General features: G+C 34.1%; 1 protein-coding gene across 3 annotated transcripts in view; it reads left to right on the top strand.

Moving 5' to 3' along the window:
- The window catches only part of Nipped-B (Nipped-B cohesin loading factor), a 228,697-nt gene extending 216,628 nt beyond the window's left edge, over positions 1–12,069 (top strand). For all 3 annotated transcript variants that reach the window (XM_069838332.1, XM_069838333.1, XM_069838331.1), the window contains 3 exons: positions 1,829–2,003; positions 2,088–2,270; positions 10,918–12,069. In XM_069838332.1, coding sequence (XP_069694433.1) covers positions 1,829–2,003; positions 2,088–2,270; positions 10,918–11,121 — 562 coding nt within the window. In that variant the 3' untranslated portion in view covers positions 11,122–12,069. The remainder of the gene's footprint in view (positions 1–1,828; positions 2,004–2,087; positions 2,271–10,917) is intronic.
- Positions 12,070–16,778: the final 4,709 nt, after the last annotated feature.

Below are 16,778 nucleotides of genomic sequence, written 5' to 3'. Positions count from 1 at the left end.
TCTTTAGTTTCCCTTGAAAATCTCTCTGTTTTGGAAATATATATAGACGAGGTTTACAATATAGTCTACTAATACAACACAAAGTTTTAGTATCAATTTCATGAAGTGTTATTGAATGTCATGAATTCACCTACAGAATAGAAGGCGTGAGAAATTAGGTACTTCTTTAATTTGGCCCTAAATAATCTTATGTCTTGAGTTTCATTTTTTATATCGATAGGGAGATTATTAAAAATTTTACTGCCATATAACGCACTCCTTTTTGATAATACGATTGACTTGCCGATGGAGTATGAAAGTCATTTTTTTTTACGTGTATTTATGCTATGAACTGTTGAATTAGTTACAAAGTTTTCACGATTACATACGAGGAAGATTATTAATGAAAAAATATACTGACAAGCCATGGGCATTATTTGTAGTTTTTTTGAAAATAGTCCTACACGATTCCCTAGATTTGGCACTTACTATTATTCTAATTACTCTTTTTTGTAATAGGAATATACTGTTACTATCTGTGGAGTTTCCCCAGATAATTATTCCAAAACTCATCACCGAGTGGAAATATACAAAGTATATTGTTTTTAAGGTATTGATATTTACCATCTTTTGCATAGATATATACCAAAACATGCTGAATTTAGTTTGGTGGTAAATTCTTTAATATGATTTTTTTTATTTAACACATTATCGATTTTTAAGCAAAGAAATTTGGTGGTTGTTGTTTCTAATAGGGATCTGTTGTTAATTATTGCGCTTGAAATTTGCTTGAGTTTAGAAGTAAGGAAAAAAATAGGTGAAAACCTATAAATCTGGTCACTACTCATTATGTACTGAAAAGGGTCCAATATCACAAGTTACTATAGTCAGACCATCGGATCTGTGTCCCCGTAAGATATGGGAACTGAACTCTAATTCCTTCTCAGCCCTTGTAATTCATTTCTCTCTCTTTTCTATCTCTCTCCCTTTCTGTCCCCCACTACTCACAATTTTGGCCTTCTTGCGGGACAGTTTACAATATTTGCACTTGCGTACGTACGTAATAGCATTTTGTTTCCTATAAATCAGACAACGAAAAGAGCAACTGATATCACAGGTGAGGCTTATTTTATTTCAGTTGATTATGTATTAAAATTACTTACTTAACTAATACTAATAATACAACATTTTATGTAATTTACATAGACAGGTCAGAACTCCTAATAAAGAAAATCAGGAGAGAGGGAGTCTATGCAGGAGATGAAAAGCTAGAATCACGAGAGAAGAATAGACCAAGGGAACTTTTAATTATTGTAGATGATCTGAACCGATGTATTTTAAGAAGAAAGATACAAGAATTTTATGCCGTTCAGAAAGAAGTTTCAACATTGAATAAATTACTGAAAAGTAATAATTTCCAAGGTTGGAGAGAAAAACTACGGAAAGTGATTCGAGACATGGGATTTACATTTAAAAAATGTAGAAATACAAGATGTATTTTGATTGAAAGAAATAATATTGTAGCATGGAGGACCAGTTATTTATGACACCGTTTGGCGAAAGTTTGGCAACATCCCTATTCGGCAAGGTTCGTGGCCTGCTGTTTAACGTGGTGGGAGAAAAGCGGGTAGAATGAAGTGAGTACAGGCGTTAACTTTTCCAAGAACGACGACAGCGCTGAAGGGGCACAGATCCGATGGTCCAACAATAACTTATGTAGTACTGCAAGAGGGTGTTGTTGCATATGAACAGAGCCAGTGCATTGTCAGAGGTTTTTCTTGTATTACTTTGTGGAACAGCAGTAATTTGTATCTGTGTCACTGTCTGCACTAACATATTTATTTTTCAGAAAAATTACTCAGTATTCTCCATCGGAATCAGCAAAGGTGTATGAGAAGACTGTGAATCGTCGCAGCAACTCATGTTTCGATCCAAAGGCAACGTTACAGAAGCTTCGGCAGGGATCTCCAGCAAGTGTCCTGGACGAAGCAGCAAGAAGGGCCCTCGTGGAGCAGTATCTGGACGTGAGTACCCCAGCTGTTGGACTCTTCACTTTCCATTCTTGTAGATCATGTCACAATCAAATTAACTATTTTATTTCTTTCCAGTTCAAACAGCTCATGTTAAAGTTCGACCCAGATGATCCAGATGACGATGAGCCAAATGGAACTGTTCCAAAAGTAACAGTCAAATTAGTTGATGAAGTGAGGCCGTCTGAGCCAGGCGATGTTGGAGGTGATAAAGGTGTACCTGATAAATCTCGGCAAAATACACAACACGAAGATCATGAGGTATGACTCGTATTATGTTGCAGTCTCCTAGAATTCCTTGTTATTGATATTGTCCATATAATTCTAACTCTGATCTTTTATTTTCTTGTAATTATTTAGGAGCATGTATTCCAATGTAATATTGATATGATATGATATATTTGGTTACAGCACTTCTTTACATATAATGATGTACCTCACATTTCTGTATCCGGTGCCACCATTAACATTTACAGTAACACATTATTTGCAGTACACGTCTACACAAATACTCTCAATTACACTATGTACCTTTTTTGTTATTTGGTCAATCTCCCCTTCAGTATTTCTCCTATATTTCATTTGCTATTCTCTATTTGATGATTAATCGTAATATATCTAAAATTATATACTCCTTTCAAACCCCCCTTTTTCCTCTAACTACTATTCACTAAAATTTCAATTTCACTTATTCTCTATAAATTATCATATTGAATTATTTGCCCTATTTGTTCTTTGACCTTTTCTCCTATCTTTCTCTTATATTCATTTACTGTTCCAACGTTCAAATGTTAGTACTAATTTTATGCTGTCACTTGTTCACTTATCTTAACCCTTTTTCACTATTTTCATTCATTCCTACTGGGTGTTCATTTCAAAGTGTGTCATGACGTCACTGTTGTTGGGTCACCGATTTGAAGCGAGTTTCAGCTGATATGTTAGAGAAGTTGCCTATTATTTAAGGCGTTCTTCAATCTGAACTTGAGAACGTGTACGGTATAACTTGAACGTCGTAGCAACAGATGGCGGTCTGTACGGTCTGTGTGCTACCATAACCTCTTTCGAACTGTGTTTTGCGCCGGCAAGTCGTACGCAGGGTATTTGTTATCATCGGTTGCGTACGGTAACATTCCACAACACAAATCAAATGCTCCGTGTTCATGTTGACCGTCGAAGTTAATGTCAACAAATACGTAAGTAATCGTCTTAACCCTCTCCCCATATCCCGACAGTACGTATTTCCAAACAGTTCACATTCCTGCCACTACCGGCGTTACCGTACGTATCGGCACGTACTCTTCAGAATGAACGCCATACTTGCTAGCCAACTTCTCTACCTCTTAGATTATACACCTGAGCTGCGGAAGTGTAGGAAGATTGAATTCTCTAGGCTCATCAGCTAGCCACATGACGGCATACAGCGAGCCAAGACACATTTTGAACTGAACACCCAGTATTTGCGCTCACTTTCACTTTCTCACTATTCCACTTACACCTAATCCTTTCATACTACTCTCACTTCCTATAAATACTTACATTTATCTCTACACATCAGCTTATACACTTTCTCTCTCCCCTATACTTCTCTATCATTTACAATTTCCCTTTACTAGCACTTTTTGATCACATCCCCACATTTTTTAATCATATCTAATATCTTTGCCATACACTCAACTGTCGCAGGTTCTGACCTTTCTTTACTGTTCGTATCTGCTTTATTTCTATCTCTGTCTTTCTATTTATTTCTTCTTCTTCTTCTATTCCTCTTTTATTTCCCCCCCCCCCCACGCTTTCACTTTCACATCCTAGATTTCCACTTACACTCGCACCCTTAATCTTTTCACTACTTTCTTCCCTATCACTTCCTGACTCTTGGTTTCTCTTTTTATCCCCACTCGCCTTTTTTCTAGCGCCCATGTTTCTTGTTCCGTTATTGTCAGCATTCCTTCTGGAGTGCGCTGACCTTATCACCATCATATGGAGACTAGGAATCCGCTTACGCTGCATGATCATGTTACACTTATCTTCTCCTTGTTGTGTCAGCACCTTTACACTTCCTCGTACGTCAGTATGTGGGTTCCTGAACTCTTTACTATTCACGCCTGTTACCACAATGTAATATTGTAATTTTAACCAACTGGTATGCTGAAACTTTGATTATGTAATGTCTATTCTTATAAATATTATCAAGGATTCTCTTCTAATATTACATCATCATCTCTATTTCAATTAATTCACTTATATATTTCCCTTCAACAACTTTCTTTTTTCTTTAATGTTTCAAATCACATATTGTACATGTTCATTGTATTCATTGCATCCGATAATGCGTGTTAGTGTGCCGCGATAAGTATCGATAATACAACTGGGCCTGATCGATTACCACGCTATATTTTGGTCAAAGGATACAGCTTTAGCAATATAATTCTAATTATTCTGTGCTCTTTTGTTTGTTCTTCTGTGGCTATAAGGCAACCATCATCATAAAATGACAATCGATACAAACAGCTGTTAGAGGGGCAGTCATTTTTTCTCTATATACAATGCTTAAACAAGGGGTTTCGTGTATATAACTACTGCAAAATAATTCCCATGTATAATTACAGGCTGTTTATACAGCCATCATTTATGCTTGGTTTATTAGTAACGTTTTCTGTCCTAATTCTGCATAAGGGCTATTCCATATGAAATCGATCAGTAAAAAACCTCGCATTTTTTTATACTCTAATTTTTTCCTATTTATACAAGGTGCTGAGGACAGTGCATTTTCAAAAATATACTATCGAAAGTCAAACGGTTTTCGTACTATTGAGCGACAAATTTAGCGTATTTTATAAAAACAAGCCTCTTTCAATGTTCAGAACTCTGGAACCATTTACTGCAGAACAACGGGAGCTCATTTTGAAGCTGACATTTTGTAGGTTATGTTAAGAAGTAATCCTTATTTTTATTGTATACAGAGAGACAGATAATCTGATTTTACTTACTTTTAGGCTTTTTGCCAATTTGTAAAAATGTAAAAAATATTGAGAAAAAACCTTGCATTATTAAGATGGATTCGGCATTGTTTGCTTAGTGGCTCGGCAATAAGTTTCTAGGGTATTAAATAAATTATTTTCACATGCCTAGACTTGAATGGCGCAGTACCGCACGCACTGGCCGAGAGCTGAAGATAAGCGACCGTTGGGCGTCATTTTACTCCTGTGTTTATGAAAACTTGTGATAAAACCAGCCCAGCTATGCGCTATTGGATGAAATATCACGTGTTTGTCTCCTGGCCTTGCTTGTCTCGGCTAGCTCCCGCCTCACAGTCAGCTGGTTACTTCACGCGCGTACTATTTATTTTCTTTATTTGATATTTTCAATACTTTCTTATCAACGGTGCACACATTAAAAAATATGTGTTTATTTGTACTTTCAATGCGGAATCTAACCATATATTTTAAAAATATTTTTTCGTGGTCAAAGGCGTCGTAATGAAGAAAAATCTAAATTTCTCCATTTCCATAAAAATGTAAGAAAAACTGTTTACATGTCAATATAAACTTAAATTTCTCACCATCAAAATAAACCATGATTTTGATCATTGGGTGAAAGGGTTTTGGATCCACAACAGTTTAAATTTGCTAATTTTATGAAAATACGATAAATTTAAATATTTTTAATTTGAACACTATGAAGTTCTGATGCCTCAGACTTTGCACAAAGCATTGTATCACAGATGTCTACGGACAGAAAAAGTTTCATTGTATTTAAAAATTGCAAGGTCAATTTTCTCTATATTTCGGTCGATTTGAGGTGGAATAGCCCATAAGTCTCGAATAAAAATTATACACGGTTTATTAGTAAGACATATAAGACTAAGAAAAAACAAACATAAAAGTATCGTATTTTGCAGAGAGAAGAACAATTATTTGTTTTGGTTCAATACCAAATACTTTCAAATCCATTAATTACAGTTCAAGAATCCTCATTGTTCATTATACAGTCTTAGAAAAAAGTTTTGTCGCACAGATATTTAATAAGTCAAAGAAAGGAGACAGTGTGCATGATCAGACATACAATGAAACAAAACTAATTTTATTACCTCAACTGGCCCTTCTCTTGTGAACCAGGTCGCTCTTCCTCTGATCATACTTTTTTTTTTTTTTTTTTTACAATTCATTTTATATTTTCAGATATGTCTAGTAATATAATAAAATAAATATATATATATATAAATTTCAATCATAAGACACATCTGTTTGCAAAAGTTTATTTGCTATATGAATATGGAATATATTAACGTTTTCGCCTTATTGGGCATCATCAGATATAATAAAATATGTAATCTGAACCTTGATCAAATTGAGCAAATAACAAATGAGTAATATATTATACATGGTGTTGGATCAACATTGTATACAGTACCTAAAGACATTTTATTCTTCGAACATTGTGAATTTTAATTAATTCTCTTTTAAGCTAATATAGTCATTTTATTAATTTTTATTCACAATTTATTTTAACATTACTGATAATTCGTATAATTCTAATTGATTAATTTGTATTTATACTGTAACATGAGTTATATGTATACACAATCAATCTCAATTTTAAAAGTTTGCATCACATTGAAATTAATTATCCTCCAATTTTATTTATAGTTCTATACATAAAGCTCATGAGGATCCAACACCATGTATAATACATTGCTCATTTGTTATTTGTTCAATTTGATCAAGGTTCAGATTACATATTTTATTATATCTGATGATGCCCAATAAGGCGAAAACGTTAATATATTCCATATTCATATAGCAAATAAACTTTTGCAAACAGATGTGTCTTATGACTGAAATTTATATATATTTATTTTATTAAACTCTGATCATATGCACTGCCCCCTTTCTGGGACTTACAAAGTATTTGTGCGACAAAACATTTTTCTAAGACTATGGTTTCAGTCAACATCATATCCAAAATATTATACCTTATTTTGTTGCCTTTAGAGTTTAAAGGATGAGACTTCGCAGACTAATTTCCTTATTTTTTATTGATTTTTTAATACATAGGTTAAAGTAGATTATCAAAAAATTACCTTACAAAAATGTTTTTGTGGTTTATGGAAAAATCATAGAAACTGAATAAGAAGGATTTTGGAACCTGACTCTCTAGTCGAGATTTTTTTTTTAATTGGTGAGGTATAGGGAGTTTTAGTTGAATAAAGGCAGCCATTTTCGAATATAAATATTTCCATAAAAGAAATGTCCTGGCAAGTGGAACGTCCTTTTTAAATGACCACTAGGGATCCTATTTTATGGTGACTATTACACTTTTACTACGTCATACTACTTTTGACCAATAAAATGGTACGAAAGGACGTCTTTCAAACAATCATGGCTGCTTATCGCACAATTTTATCACGTCCCTAGCATTTGTTTAATTTTATCGCTTCCCTAGTATTTGTTTATTTTTATCACTACCCTAGCATTTGTTTCTTTGTTTGCCAACATTTCAAACTGCACTGATCTGGATGTCAAAAAAAAAATAATAATAAAATTACAAACCACTCCAGTCGATGCACAGCAGTTTCAAATATGACTCACATTGGCATTCAAGAACAAGAATTAAAAAAGATCACTGGTCATAGCTATGCATCTTCCCTGAAATCCTATTTACAAATAAATGAAGAGCACCACTCGGAAATCCTGAATAAGTTGAGGAATACACCATGTACATCAACGAGTTCACTTCTTTTACGCACACGTCCAATATAACATCATATCATCTGAACCACCAACCACTAAAACATTCAAGTTTGAAAATTGTACTTTCAATAATTGTTCCTTTTAAAATTATTCATGTTTATTTTTTATTTCATCATCGTTAATTAAAATTTTTTCTTGTTTATTTCATCATCCCTAATTAAAACTTTTCTAACACTTGTTTATATTATTTAGGTTATGTTATAGCTTCTGCTATATGATATTATGGATAGTGATGTATCAAAGATTGTTTAATACTAAGATTTATTGAAAATCATCTGTCAAGTGACGTTGATTACTGGAATCCGGATAATTGAAGTAGAATGCAACTGTTTTAATAAAAATGAAACTGAATCAACAAAGCCTTCTTGACTAGTAACCGTCCACAGATTTCAATGAAGATTCCATAGTAGGCACAACTGATAACAAGAAAACAGCTTATCATAACACACTACTGCCATCTACTAGCATAATATTTGTAATGTTGAGATGATACAAATTTGAAGACAGTTTTGTATTATCGTAAGTCAATTAATATTTTATTGTATTGGAGTACTTCATTACTTCTAATCTTTATATACTTTCTTCTAATCGTGTAATAGTTAATTAAATCCCACTCGAGTTTCGATTTTCTCTAGATAAATCAAAACCTCTAGTGAGATTACTGTTGATAAAAATCTTAAGTCTCGGTATAAAATTTGCTTAATTCTGGTGTTTTTCACATTTACGAAAAGTAACTTTTTGACTCTCATCATGCAAAATACATTACTTTATATTCCTACAAAGATTAGAGGTCTATATTCCTACAAAGATTAGAGGTCTAGAGCGCTCAGCACACAAATGGTCCATCCCACAAAATTTAATTTCCACTTCACCGCTTTGTAACAGTGCGCAAAATGTGATACACAAACGAAAATTGTGCTGAAATCTCATGAAACAACTGGGAATGATGATTAGGCCGATTTACACTTTGAAGAGAAGAATATGAGGAGCTTTTTAAGGCAATAAACAAAATATGCAACTTTTGTGGGTTGGACCATTTGTACACTGAGTGCCCCATATCATCAAGAAAATCTTAAGGCCCTTTGTACATTTAACAGTACTAACTGGTACAGTTTTCCGTCGGAATTTAGGCTACATGTTTTGTAGAGAAATTTGTTTATCTATCTCCCACTCTGTGTGTGAATAATATAAACTAATAAGCTCCACAAAACATTCAGGCTACTTTTACTTTATATTTAAAAATAAAATTACTCGAATTCCGGTTTGAATATGAACTGAAATGGGGTTTGAATATTAAATTCAAAATTTTGCCTATAAATATCAATCTTTTGGAACATTAAATTAAAATTTCGTAAAAGGAAAACAAATTTTCGCGAGAATAAAAAACTAACGATATTTTCACCTGTGAAAATTTGAAACATAAAATGTTTGCTTTTATCAGCTGAAAGACAGTATTTCGCGAATCCATGGTTTGCGAAAATAGGTATCTGTAGTGATCACCCTTCTTAATAACGTATAAATTTCCAGTCGTCATTTGGTAGGCCTACTAGTTGAAGAGTATTTTCTTTATAATATATTATCATTATTCACGCTCTTCTTCTGCAAAACAACTGAAGTCTTTGAAATTTTGTTGGTAGTGTCACTATATTCTTCACTTTGAATAACAATGGGTGAAGTTCCATTCACAAGAAATTAATCTGTTTACTTTATTATTCCTTGACAGAAGTATTTAGATAGATAGATAGATAGATAGATAGATAGATAGATAGATAGATAGATAGATAGATAGATAGATAGATAGATAGATAGATAGATAGATAGATAGATAGATAGATAGATAGATAGATAGATAGATAGATAGATAGATAGATAGATAGATAGATAGATAGATAGATAGATAGATAGATAGATAGATAGATAGATAGATAGATAGATAGATAGATAGATAGATAGATAGATAGATAGATAGATAGACAGACAGACAGACAGACAGACAGACAGACAGACAGACAGACAGACAGACAGACAGACAGACAGACAGACAGACAGACAGACAGACAGACAGACAGATAGATAGGTTTATTTGTTCCATAATATTCTTACATTTGCTTTATAGCATAGAATAAAGAACATGTCCAATTCTTACGTTTAAATATAAATGTAATACATATAAAATGTAAATATGAAATATGTACAGAATTACTACCTTAATAAAAATAATATTTTATACAATGTAATATGTTTACCATTTAATAGTATTAAAATATTTACACAGTACTGTGAAATGTCAAGAATTCATCTACAGAATAGAAAGTGTGAGATATTAAGCAATTTTTTAGTTTTACCTTAAATAATGCAGGGTTTTGGCTATGATTCTTAATGTCTTCAGGAAGACTATTGAATATTTTTATTGCCATGTAACATACTCCCCTTTGATAGCATGATAAATTTGATGATGGCGTATGAAAATCATTCTTTCTGCGGGTATTTATACTATGTATGGCGTCCACACCTGTGGAGTAATGGTCAGTGTGTCTGGCCACGAAACCAGGTGACCCGGGTTCGAATCCCAGTCGGGGCAAGTTACCTGGTTGAGGTTTTTTTCCCGGGGTTTTCCCTCAACCCAATACGAGCAAATGCCCGGTAACTTTCGGTGCTGGACCCCGGACTCATTTCACCGGCATTATCACCTTCATATCATTCAGACTCTAAATAACCTAGATGTTGATACAGCGTCGTAAAATAACCCAGTAAAAAAAAAAAACTATGTATGGCTGAGTTAGTTGGAAAATTTTCTTTATTACATAAGAGGAAATTTATTGTAGAGTATATGTATTGATTTGTTAAGGTTAGAATCTCTAATTTTTTTTTAAATAATCTACATGATTCTCTAGCCTTTGCTCCAACTATTATTCTAATGGCTCTTTTTTTGTAATAAGAATATATTTTTACTATCTGCAGAATTTCCCCAAAATATTATTCTGTAGGACATAATGGAATGAAAACAGGCAAACTATATTGTCTTTAAGATACTGCTGTTTCATTTCATTGTTGTGATTTCTCTTTTGCAATTTTGTAAATAACTGTACTATTATCTAAAACCCTTTTGAATGGCAAATATTTATGCAATTTTATTTTTATTCAATAACTTCTTACAGGTACAAGAAATAACTCAGAAGGTACCAAAGTTGACTATTGTACCTCCACGACCACCAGAGGTGAGAGACTCTCGGCACCACCGATCCCACAAAACTCATAAACCAGAACGTCACAAAAAACACAGACATAAAAAGAAGAAAAAGAAGGTGGAAGACAGTGAGGACAGTGGTAACGAATACAGTGATCCAGAATTCCTCGTGTGAGTTGTGTGTGTGTGATGCAAGAGACATAGTGTGTGATGCGACAGATACAAAGTGGTAATGTGTCAGTGAAATTGAGAGAGTATATACATGCACACATATATAAATATATATATATATATATATATATATATATAAACTGACACCTGAATGAAATAGTAATTTCACTTGTATAGACCGCGAAGTATTGGGTACTTCGAAAGTGCAATTGACGTTTTTAATATTTATTGCTAGCACAACAAAAAGCCCTTAAGTGTGGATAATTTATTGGGAGAGGAGCCAGGACAGACCCCCTCGTATGGCATATTGCACAGATGTACAAATTCTTTTCTGGGAAACAATATGCTAAAATTACGCAGGGAGGCAGCGTAAATGTGCTGCGGAAAGCCGAGAGGACAGGACAGGACAGTGTCGTCTCACCCGTCCCGAGGACTCGGTATTTATTTTTAAAAGTGTCAAAAATTACAGAATATCTTCTTTCTAGGAAAGAGAAATTTATAACGCAAGAAAATGTGTATAGCTCCATGCACAGAGTTGTGACTGTTCTGTATGTAACTGTATATGAAAGAAATCGAATAGCCTCAATGGCTCAATTAAATTTGTAAAGTAAACCATGTGTAATGTTAATGATGAAACATGTTGCATTGTGTTGAGACCACCACAGCTACAATGTTTTAAGCTTTGGTTTAGGTTATATTGTTTTCAGGTGTAATATGTATTAATTTGATGATCATCAATGAACTCCAATAGACATATTCAGAAGTCGGAAGACTCTGCTTGTCGAAGCATCTCAATTTCTACGAGATGCATTTCATAAAGACCCACAAAGAGAAACAGAGTTTTAAGTAGGATGGTTTTAAATCATATATAAATATTGATATTCATTAATTTATTTGTCATAACCTTTTTTCTATAAAAGCATTAATGAAATAAATTGTGTTAAAGTAATTATATATATATATACTTTTTGTCATTTGTGGGGTTCCTTAGTCTGTTAACCTGTCCGAGTGGAAACAGAAATAAATATATACAGCGTTGGGGTGTGTGAGGTGATAAAACGCTGAACTTAAACAGAATGTGATATTAAAGATTAATACATTTATGGGAAACAAATGCAACAGTGTGCAATTCATTCCATTATATTTGTATATTTAAGTAATTGTGAATTGTATTTATAAAAAAATCACACATTTGTTGCATAGTAAAAAATGCAGTGGCTTAACTGACAGCATCTATTTTATGAAGTGAAATTCATCTGCCTGTAAGGGTGAAACTGATGTACGGCTAAAGCTGCAGAGTCTTCGGCATATATTGATGCACTACCAGAACCAACTTATTGTGTTAAATACAGAGTTTTATATAATAATGAGTGGATTATTATTTTCTCTGAGATAAGTGTTCATGGTACATGGAGAATATATCGATTGCTCTCTATTTTTTCATCTGTATCCACAAAATTACTTGTCATTGTCTTCTTGGTGCACTGTCCCAGAGAACTGTTGCTGTGTGTTCACAAGAGGGTACCGCTGATAAATATCTTAGCTCACGTCTGCTGACAGCTTAGCGAAGAAAATATAGGAATATTGCATGTACAGTAAAACCTCGTTAGATCAAATTGAGATCCGAATTAAGCCAATCTTTTCTCCTTTCAAAATTAATTGAAATAATTTTTTGGTCGAGAAAGATCGAGAATGCTTAGCATGCATCACGTGATTGATATGACTATAAAGAAACTTAGCGCCCAACCAGCACAGCTGCAGTCCTATGGTGTCTGAATTATCCCAGTCTGTATATTGTGTGAAAGTCTTCATTTATGATGGCTGTATGATTTCTGGACCATGCCTGTGTTTGGAGGGACAACACCCAATCACCAACCATAGTTTACAATCTTATATTGCCATGTTTTCTGAATTTCCTGTCGCACTTCCAGAGAAGTTTAAGTGTGCTGCTGGACTCTTTTTTACGATGTAGTGTTGTTAGCCCTCCTCTTGTTTAAAATTCATCTTTTCCTCTTCTTTTAACTGAGAATTTCCAGCGTTTTTCACCATCAAGTACATCAGTTGTTGTCATGGCCGGTTTTTCCAAGTATTGTTAGAAAATTTAACGACTGTTAAACTCTAAACAGTTTGTTAATTAATAAAGTTGTGGCCCGGTTTCTTCGACTTTTGTTAAAATGCACCTAACATAGTGTTAATTAACTGTAAGTTAAAAGTATGAATTGCTGTTAAAAATATTGCGTTTACATTTCACATTTTAACATTCCGTTTGTTAACTCTCTGTTACGACCAGAGATTCTAACCTGTAACCAAGTATAGGCTCAGTTCTGTTTTCTGAACTCTGACAATCGCGATTCTCGCTTGTTTCCGTTGTTTGATTCAGAGAGTATAGAAGTTTTCTATTCTCTCAGGTTTCATTTCTGCTTCTTTCCGTCGTCTGTATCACAGTAGCATGGAACGGCGTATTGGTATTGCTGTTGTGAAATCGAAAACACTGGAACAAAAAGAAATCGCAGGACTAATTTCTCTTCGTTCGAAAGAACCCTTCTGCTGGAAATTAATTCGCAGTATAAACCAATTAATGAGAATAAACAAACAAACGGATCTAAGTTGAAACCGAAAAGTGGGGCTTGGCAGAAAATAGCCTACACCTTTGTATGAACTTCTGGTCTGTCAAATCACAGAAATCATCCGCTCTGTTTATGTATTCATGGATATCATTTTCTGAATAATCAAGATATAAAAGTTCAGCATCTAACACACCAGCCATATTGGATACTTCTATGCTAATAGAGAGTTAAATGATTTAACTGCATGAAATTGGGCAGTTAAATTAACATAGGTTTTAACAGCCTGTTAGTACTAACAGTAGTTGAAGAAATGCTTCAACTGTTAAGTTTACAGTTAAAATGGAATAACACACAGTTATAATTTAACAAAGGTTGAAGAAACCGGGCCTGTATGTTTTCAACACCAGTTTGGTTTAACAGATTGTTAACAGTTTGTTAATTTTAAATGTAGGATTTAGGGCAGTTAACTCGTTTAACAGTTAGTTAAATATGGCCGATGTCTCCACAGCTGTTCGAACAGAAGTTGCGAAATTAATATTTTGTGTCCCTCTGTAGGGAATGTTTAGCATATGACTGGTAATATAACATTTAAAAAATACTTTGGACTTTTTAAATACATCAGTGTTATTTTATTTCTTTTGTATTTCGTATCCATAATAGCAATGAGGAAATATAACCTTACTTTGTAATTATTATTCAGCATGTCACCTACAACTTTCATTTGTCAACTGTTTGTTTATGGAGCGTGGCCCACTATAACAGGTTATCATTTTATGCACGTTTCATGACTCACTCTATAATATAGAATTTAAAGATTAATTTTAGCCAATCAAAAATTGTCTTACATGTGTAGAATCATTACCAACTGCTGTTGAGTAGTTAAAATAGTGCTAACAGACGTTATAGTTAATTGTTGGTTATTTTAAACAAAATTACGTTGAACAAATGGAAAATACATTAACAAAGCAGTAAAAATAAACAGACTGTTAATTTAACATTCGTTAAGCAAAATTAAACATTACTTGGACAAACTGGCCATTAGTGTTGTAATTTTGACATTGATCAGCTGGTACAGTGTGATGTAATAGCTCTCAGCATCTGTGATGATGAATTCACAGTGTCTCAGTCTCAACTTAGATGTTCTCCGGCCTTCACTACTTGCAAGGCAGTGGTTACATGCAACAGTCCAGAGTTTGCTGTATTTTCCAAAGATAGCCCCACATATTTTGTTCTTTTTCTTTGCTTATATATTTCGCCAATTATGAATGGATACTGGAAAGGCTCAAGCCAACTGTTACGTGGATAGGAATCAGTTTTATCCTTCTAAACCAGGCCTGCACAAACAGCTCTCAACGAGCGCACACGCTCCTTCGGAGTGGGAGAGTGTGTTTACCGCTAGCCGAAACGGAGAGGAAGATACGTCAGAATCACATAGACTTGCTATAGGTAGAGGAGAAGGAAACGATCACTCAGTTATCTAGTGGAGTGCAGTGTGTAGGCCTATTCTGAGTAACTGTTTCACGTTGCTTACCTACTGTTACTGGAGGAATCTAAAAGACGGAACATAACATTTAACACTTAACGATTTACAGCTCGAACTTATTGATCTTCGATGTGACCTAAGGGCTAAAGATCGTTTGAATAATACTACTAGCCTGGTTGAGTTTTACAAGACTAAACATTAGCAATAATATCCACGACTACACAGGCTGGCTGTGAAAATGATTGCTATGTTTGGCTCAACATTTATATTTTTGAGCAACTGTTTTCTATAATCAACTTTAATAATGGCAGACATCGAACATCTGTAACTGATGTTTCATTATGATCAGTAGACTACTGTTCCTTTCAGCTGCCAACAGCATAAAACCTCGTTTTCATGTACTGATAAATAAAAATATAACAAAATGATATTGTACATTTAAGTAGCTATAGAATTTCTATTACTTCTGTAAAATAAATATTTCTTTATTAATTAATAATAGTCTAAGATAGTTTTGCAAACACTGAACGGGAATTCATTTCATAAGCACTCGTAATAGTACTTCCTTTTGTGTACATTTTGTACGAGATCCACCCCTTATACAGAGCGCAGCTAATATCTGCATTCCGCTCATGAACTGTGAGCCGGCTCGGAGAGCGCAAACCTTGTGCAGGCCTGTTCTAAACTATTTCATCACCTATTTGTTTAAGATTGGTTGTAAGATCGGTGTTTCTGTGCTTGAGAACCAGTCCAGTTGGTGATCATTTTGCCTATTCTTGATTTCCTATCTACTTTCGACTGCCTCTATAAATATGTACAAATGGTTTTCAGGTGAAAAATATAGCCAGTGGAATTGAGTCTCACTCTCTGACTTAATGGACTTTAGCTACTTACTTTTCACTGCTGTGTTAATCTCATAAGCCCCACAGTGTCTGCTCTAGTGATAGATAGAACTTTCCACCCAAACCTAGTTTTGATTTCGCCACACATTTTTATATTTGTGGTGTCGAGATTGAGAATCTGTTTCAGATATACAGGGTGGGTTATGTTAAGAGTTCATTGATTGGTTTTACCTCTGATGCTGCCTAAGCACACACCATAATTACTATTTCCATACCTTTGAAATGAACTGTAACTTTCATTGACATGAGGTCTAGTGATTTTAAATTTAATTGGAAATGGACTGAGGTAGATACCATAATTGTCAAAGGTTCTGGACTTTTCTGTGGGTCAGACTCTTTTTATAAGGTTTTACTGTAATTACATTGTTCCGATGCACCTGGTTTCTTATTCCATGTTCATTTTTGTGTATAAATTGAAGTTAGAGATAACGGATAATTGAGCCGTTCGAGCGTGCAAACGCATGTGGATTCAGTGTCTGTTTCTGAGCTGTCATACATTTCTTCTTCCATTTTTCCCCACTTACCTTTGTGATACATTCCACACCATTATGTAATGAATGAAGCAGGCAATTTCTCATTTACTCTAGTACGAGCAGATTTGTGAAAATGCGCACTGAATGAAAGGTATTTTATATGTTGAAAATATTTCCACGGAAGAGCATAGCAAAATGGATACTCTGGAAGCACTCAACAAACTTACCCTTGTTCA

The sequence above is a fragment of the Periplaneta americana genome, chromosome 10, assembly GCF_040183065.1.
Source record: "Periplaneta americana isolate PAMFEO1 chromosome 10, P.americana_PAMFEO1_priV1, whole genome shotgun sequence".
NCBI classification, from domain to species: domain Eukaryota; kingdom Metazoa; phylum Arthropoda; class Insecta; order Blattodea; family Blattidae; genus Periplaneta; species Periplaneta americana.
The sequence above is the reverse complement of the archived record's forward strand: the minus strand, read 5'-3'. Positions and strand labels throughout refer to the sequence as shown.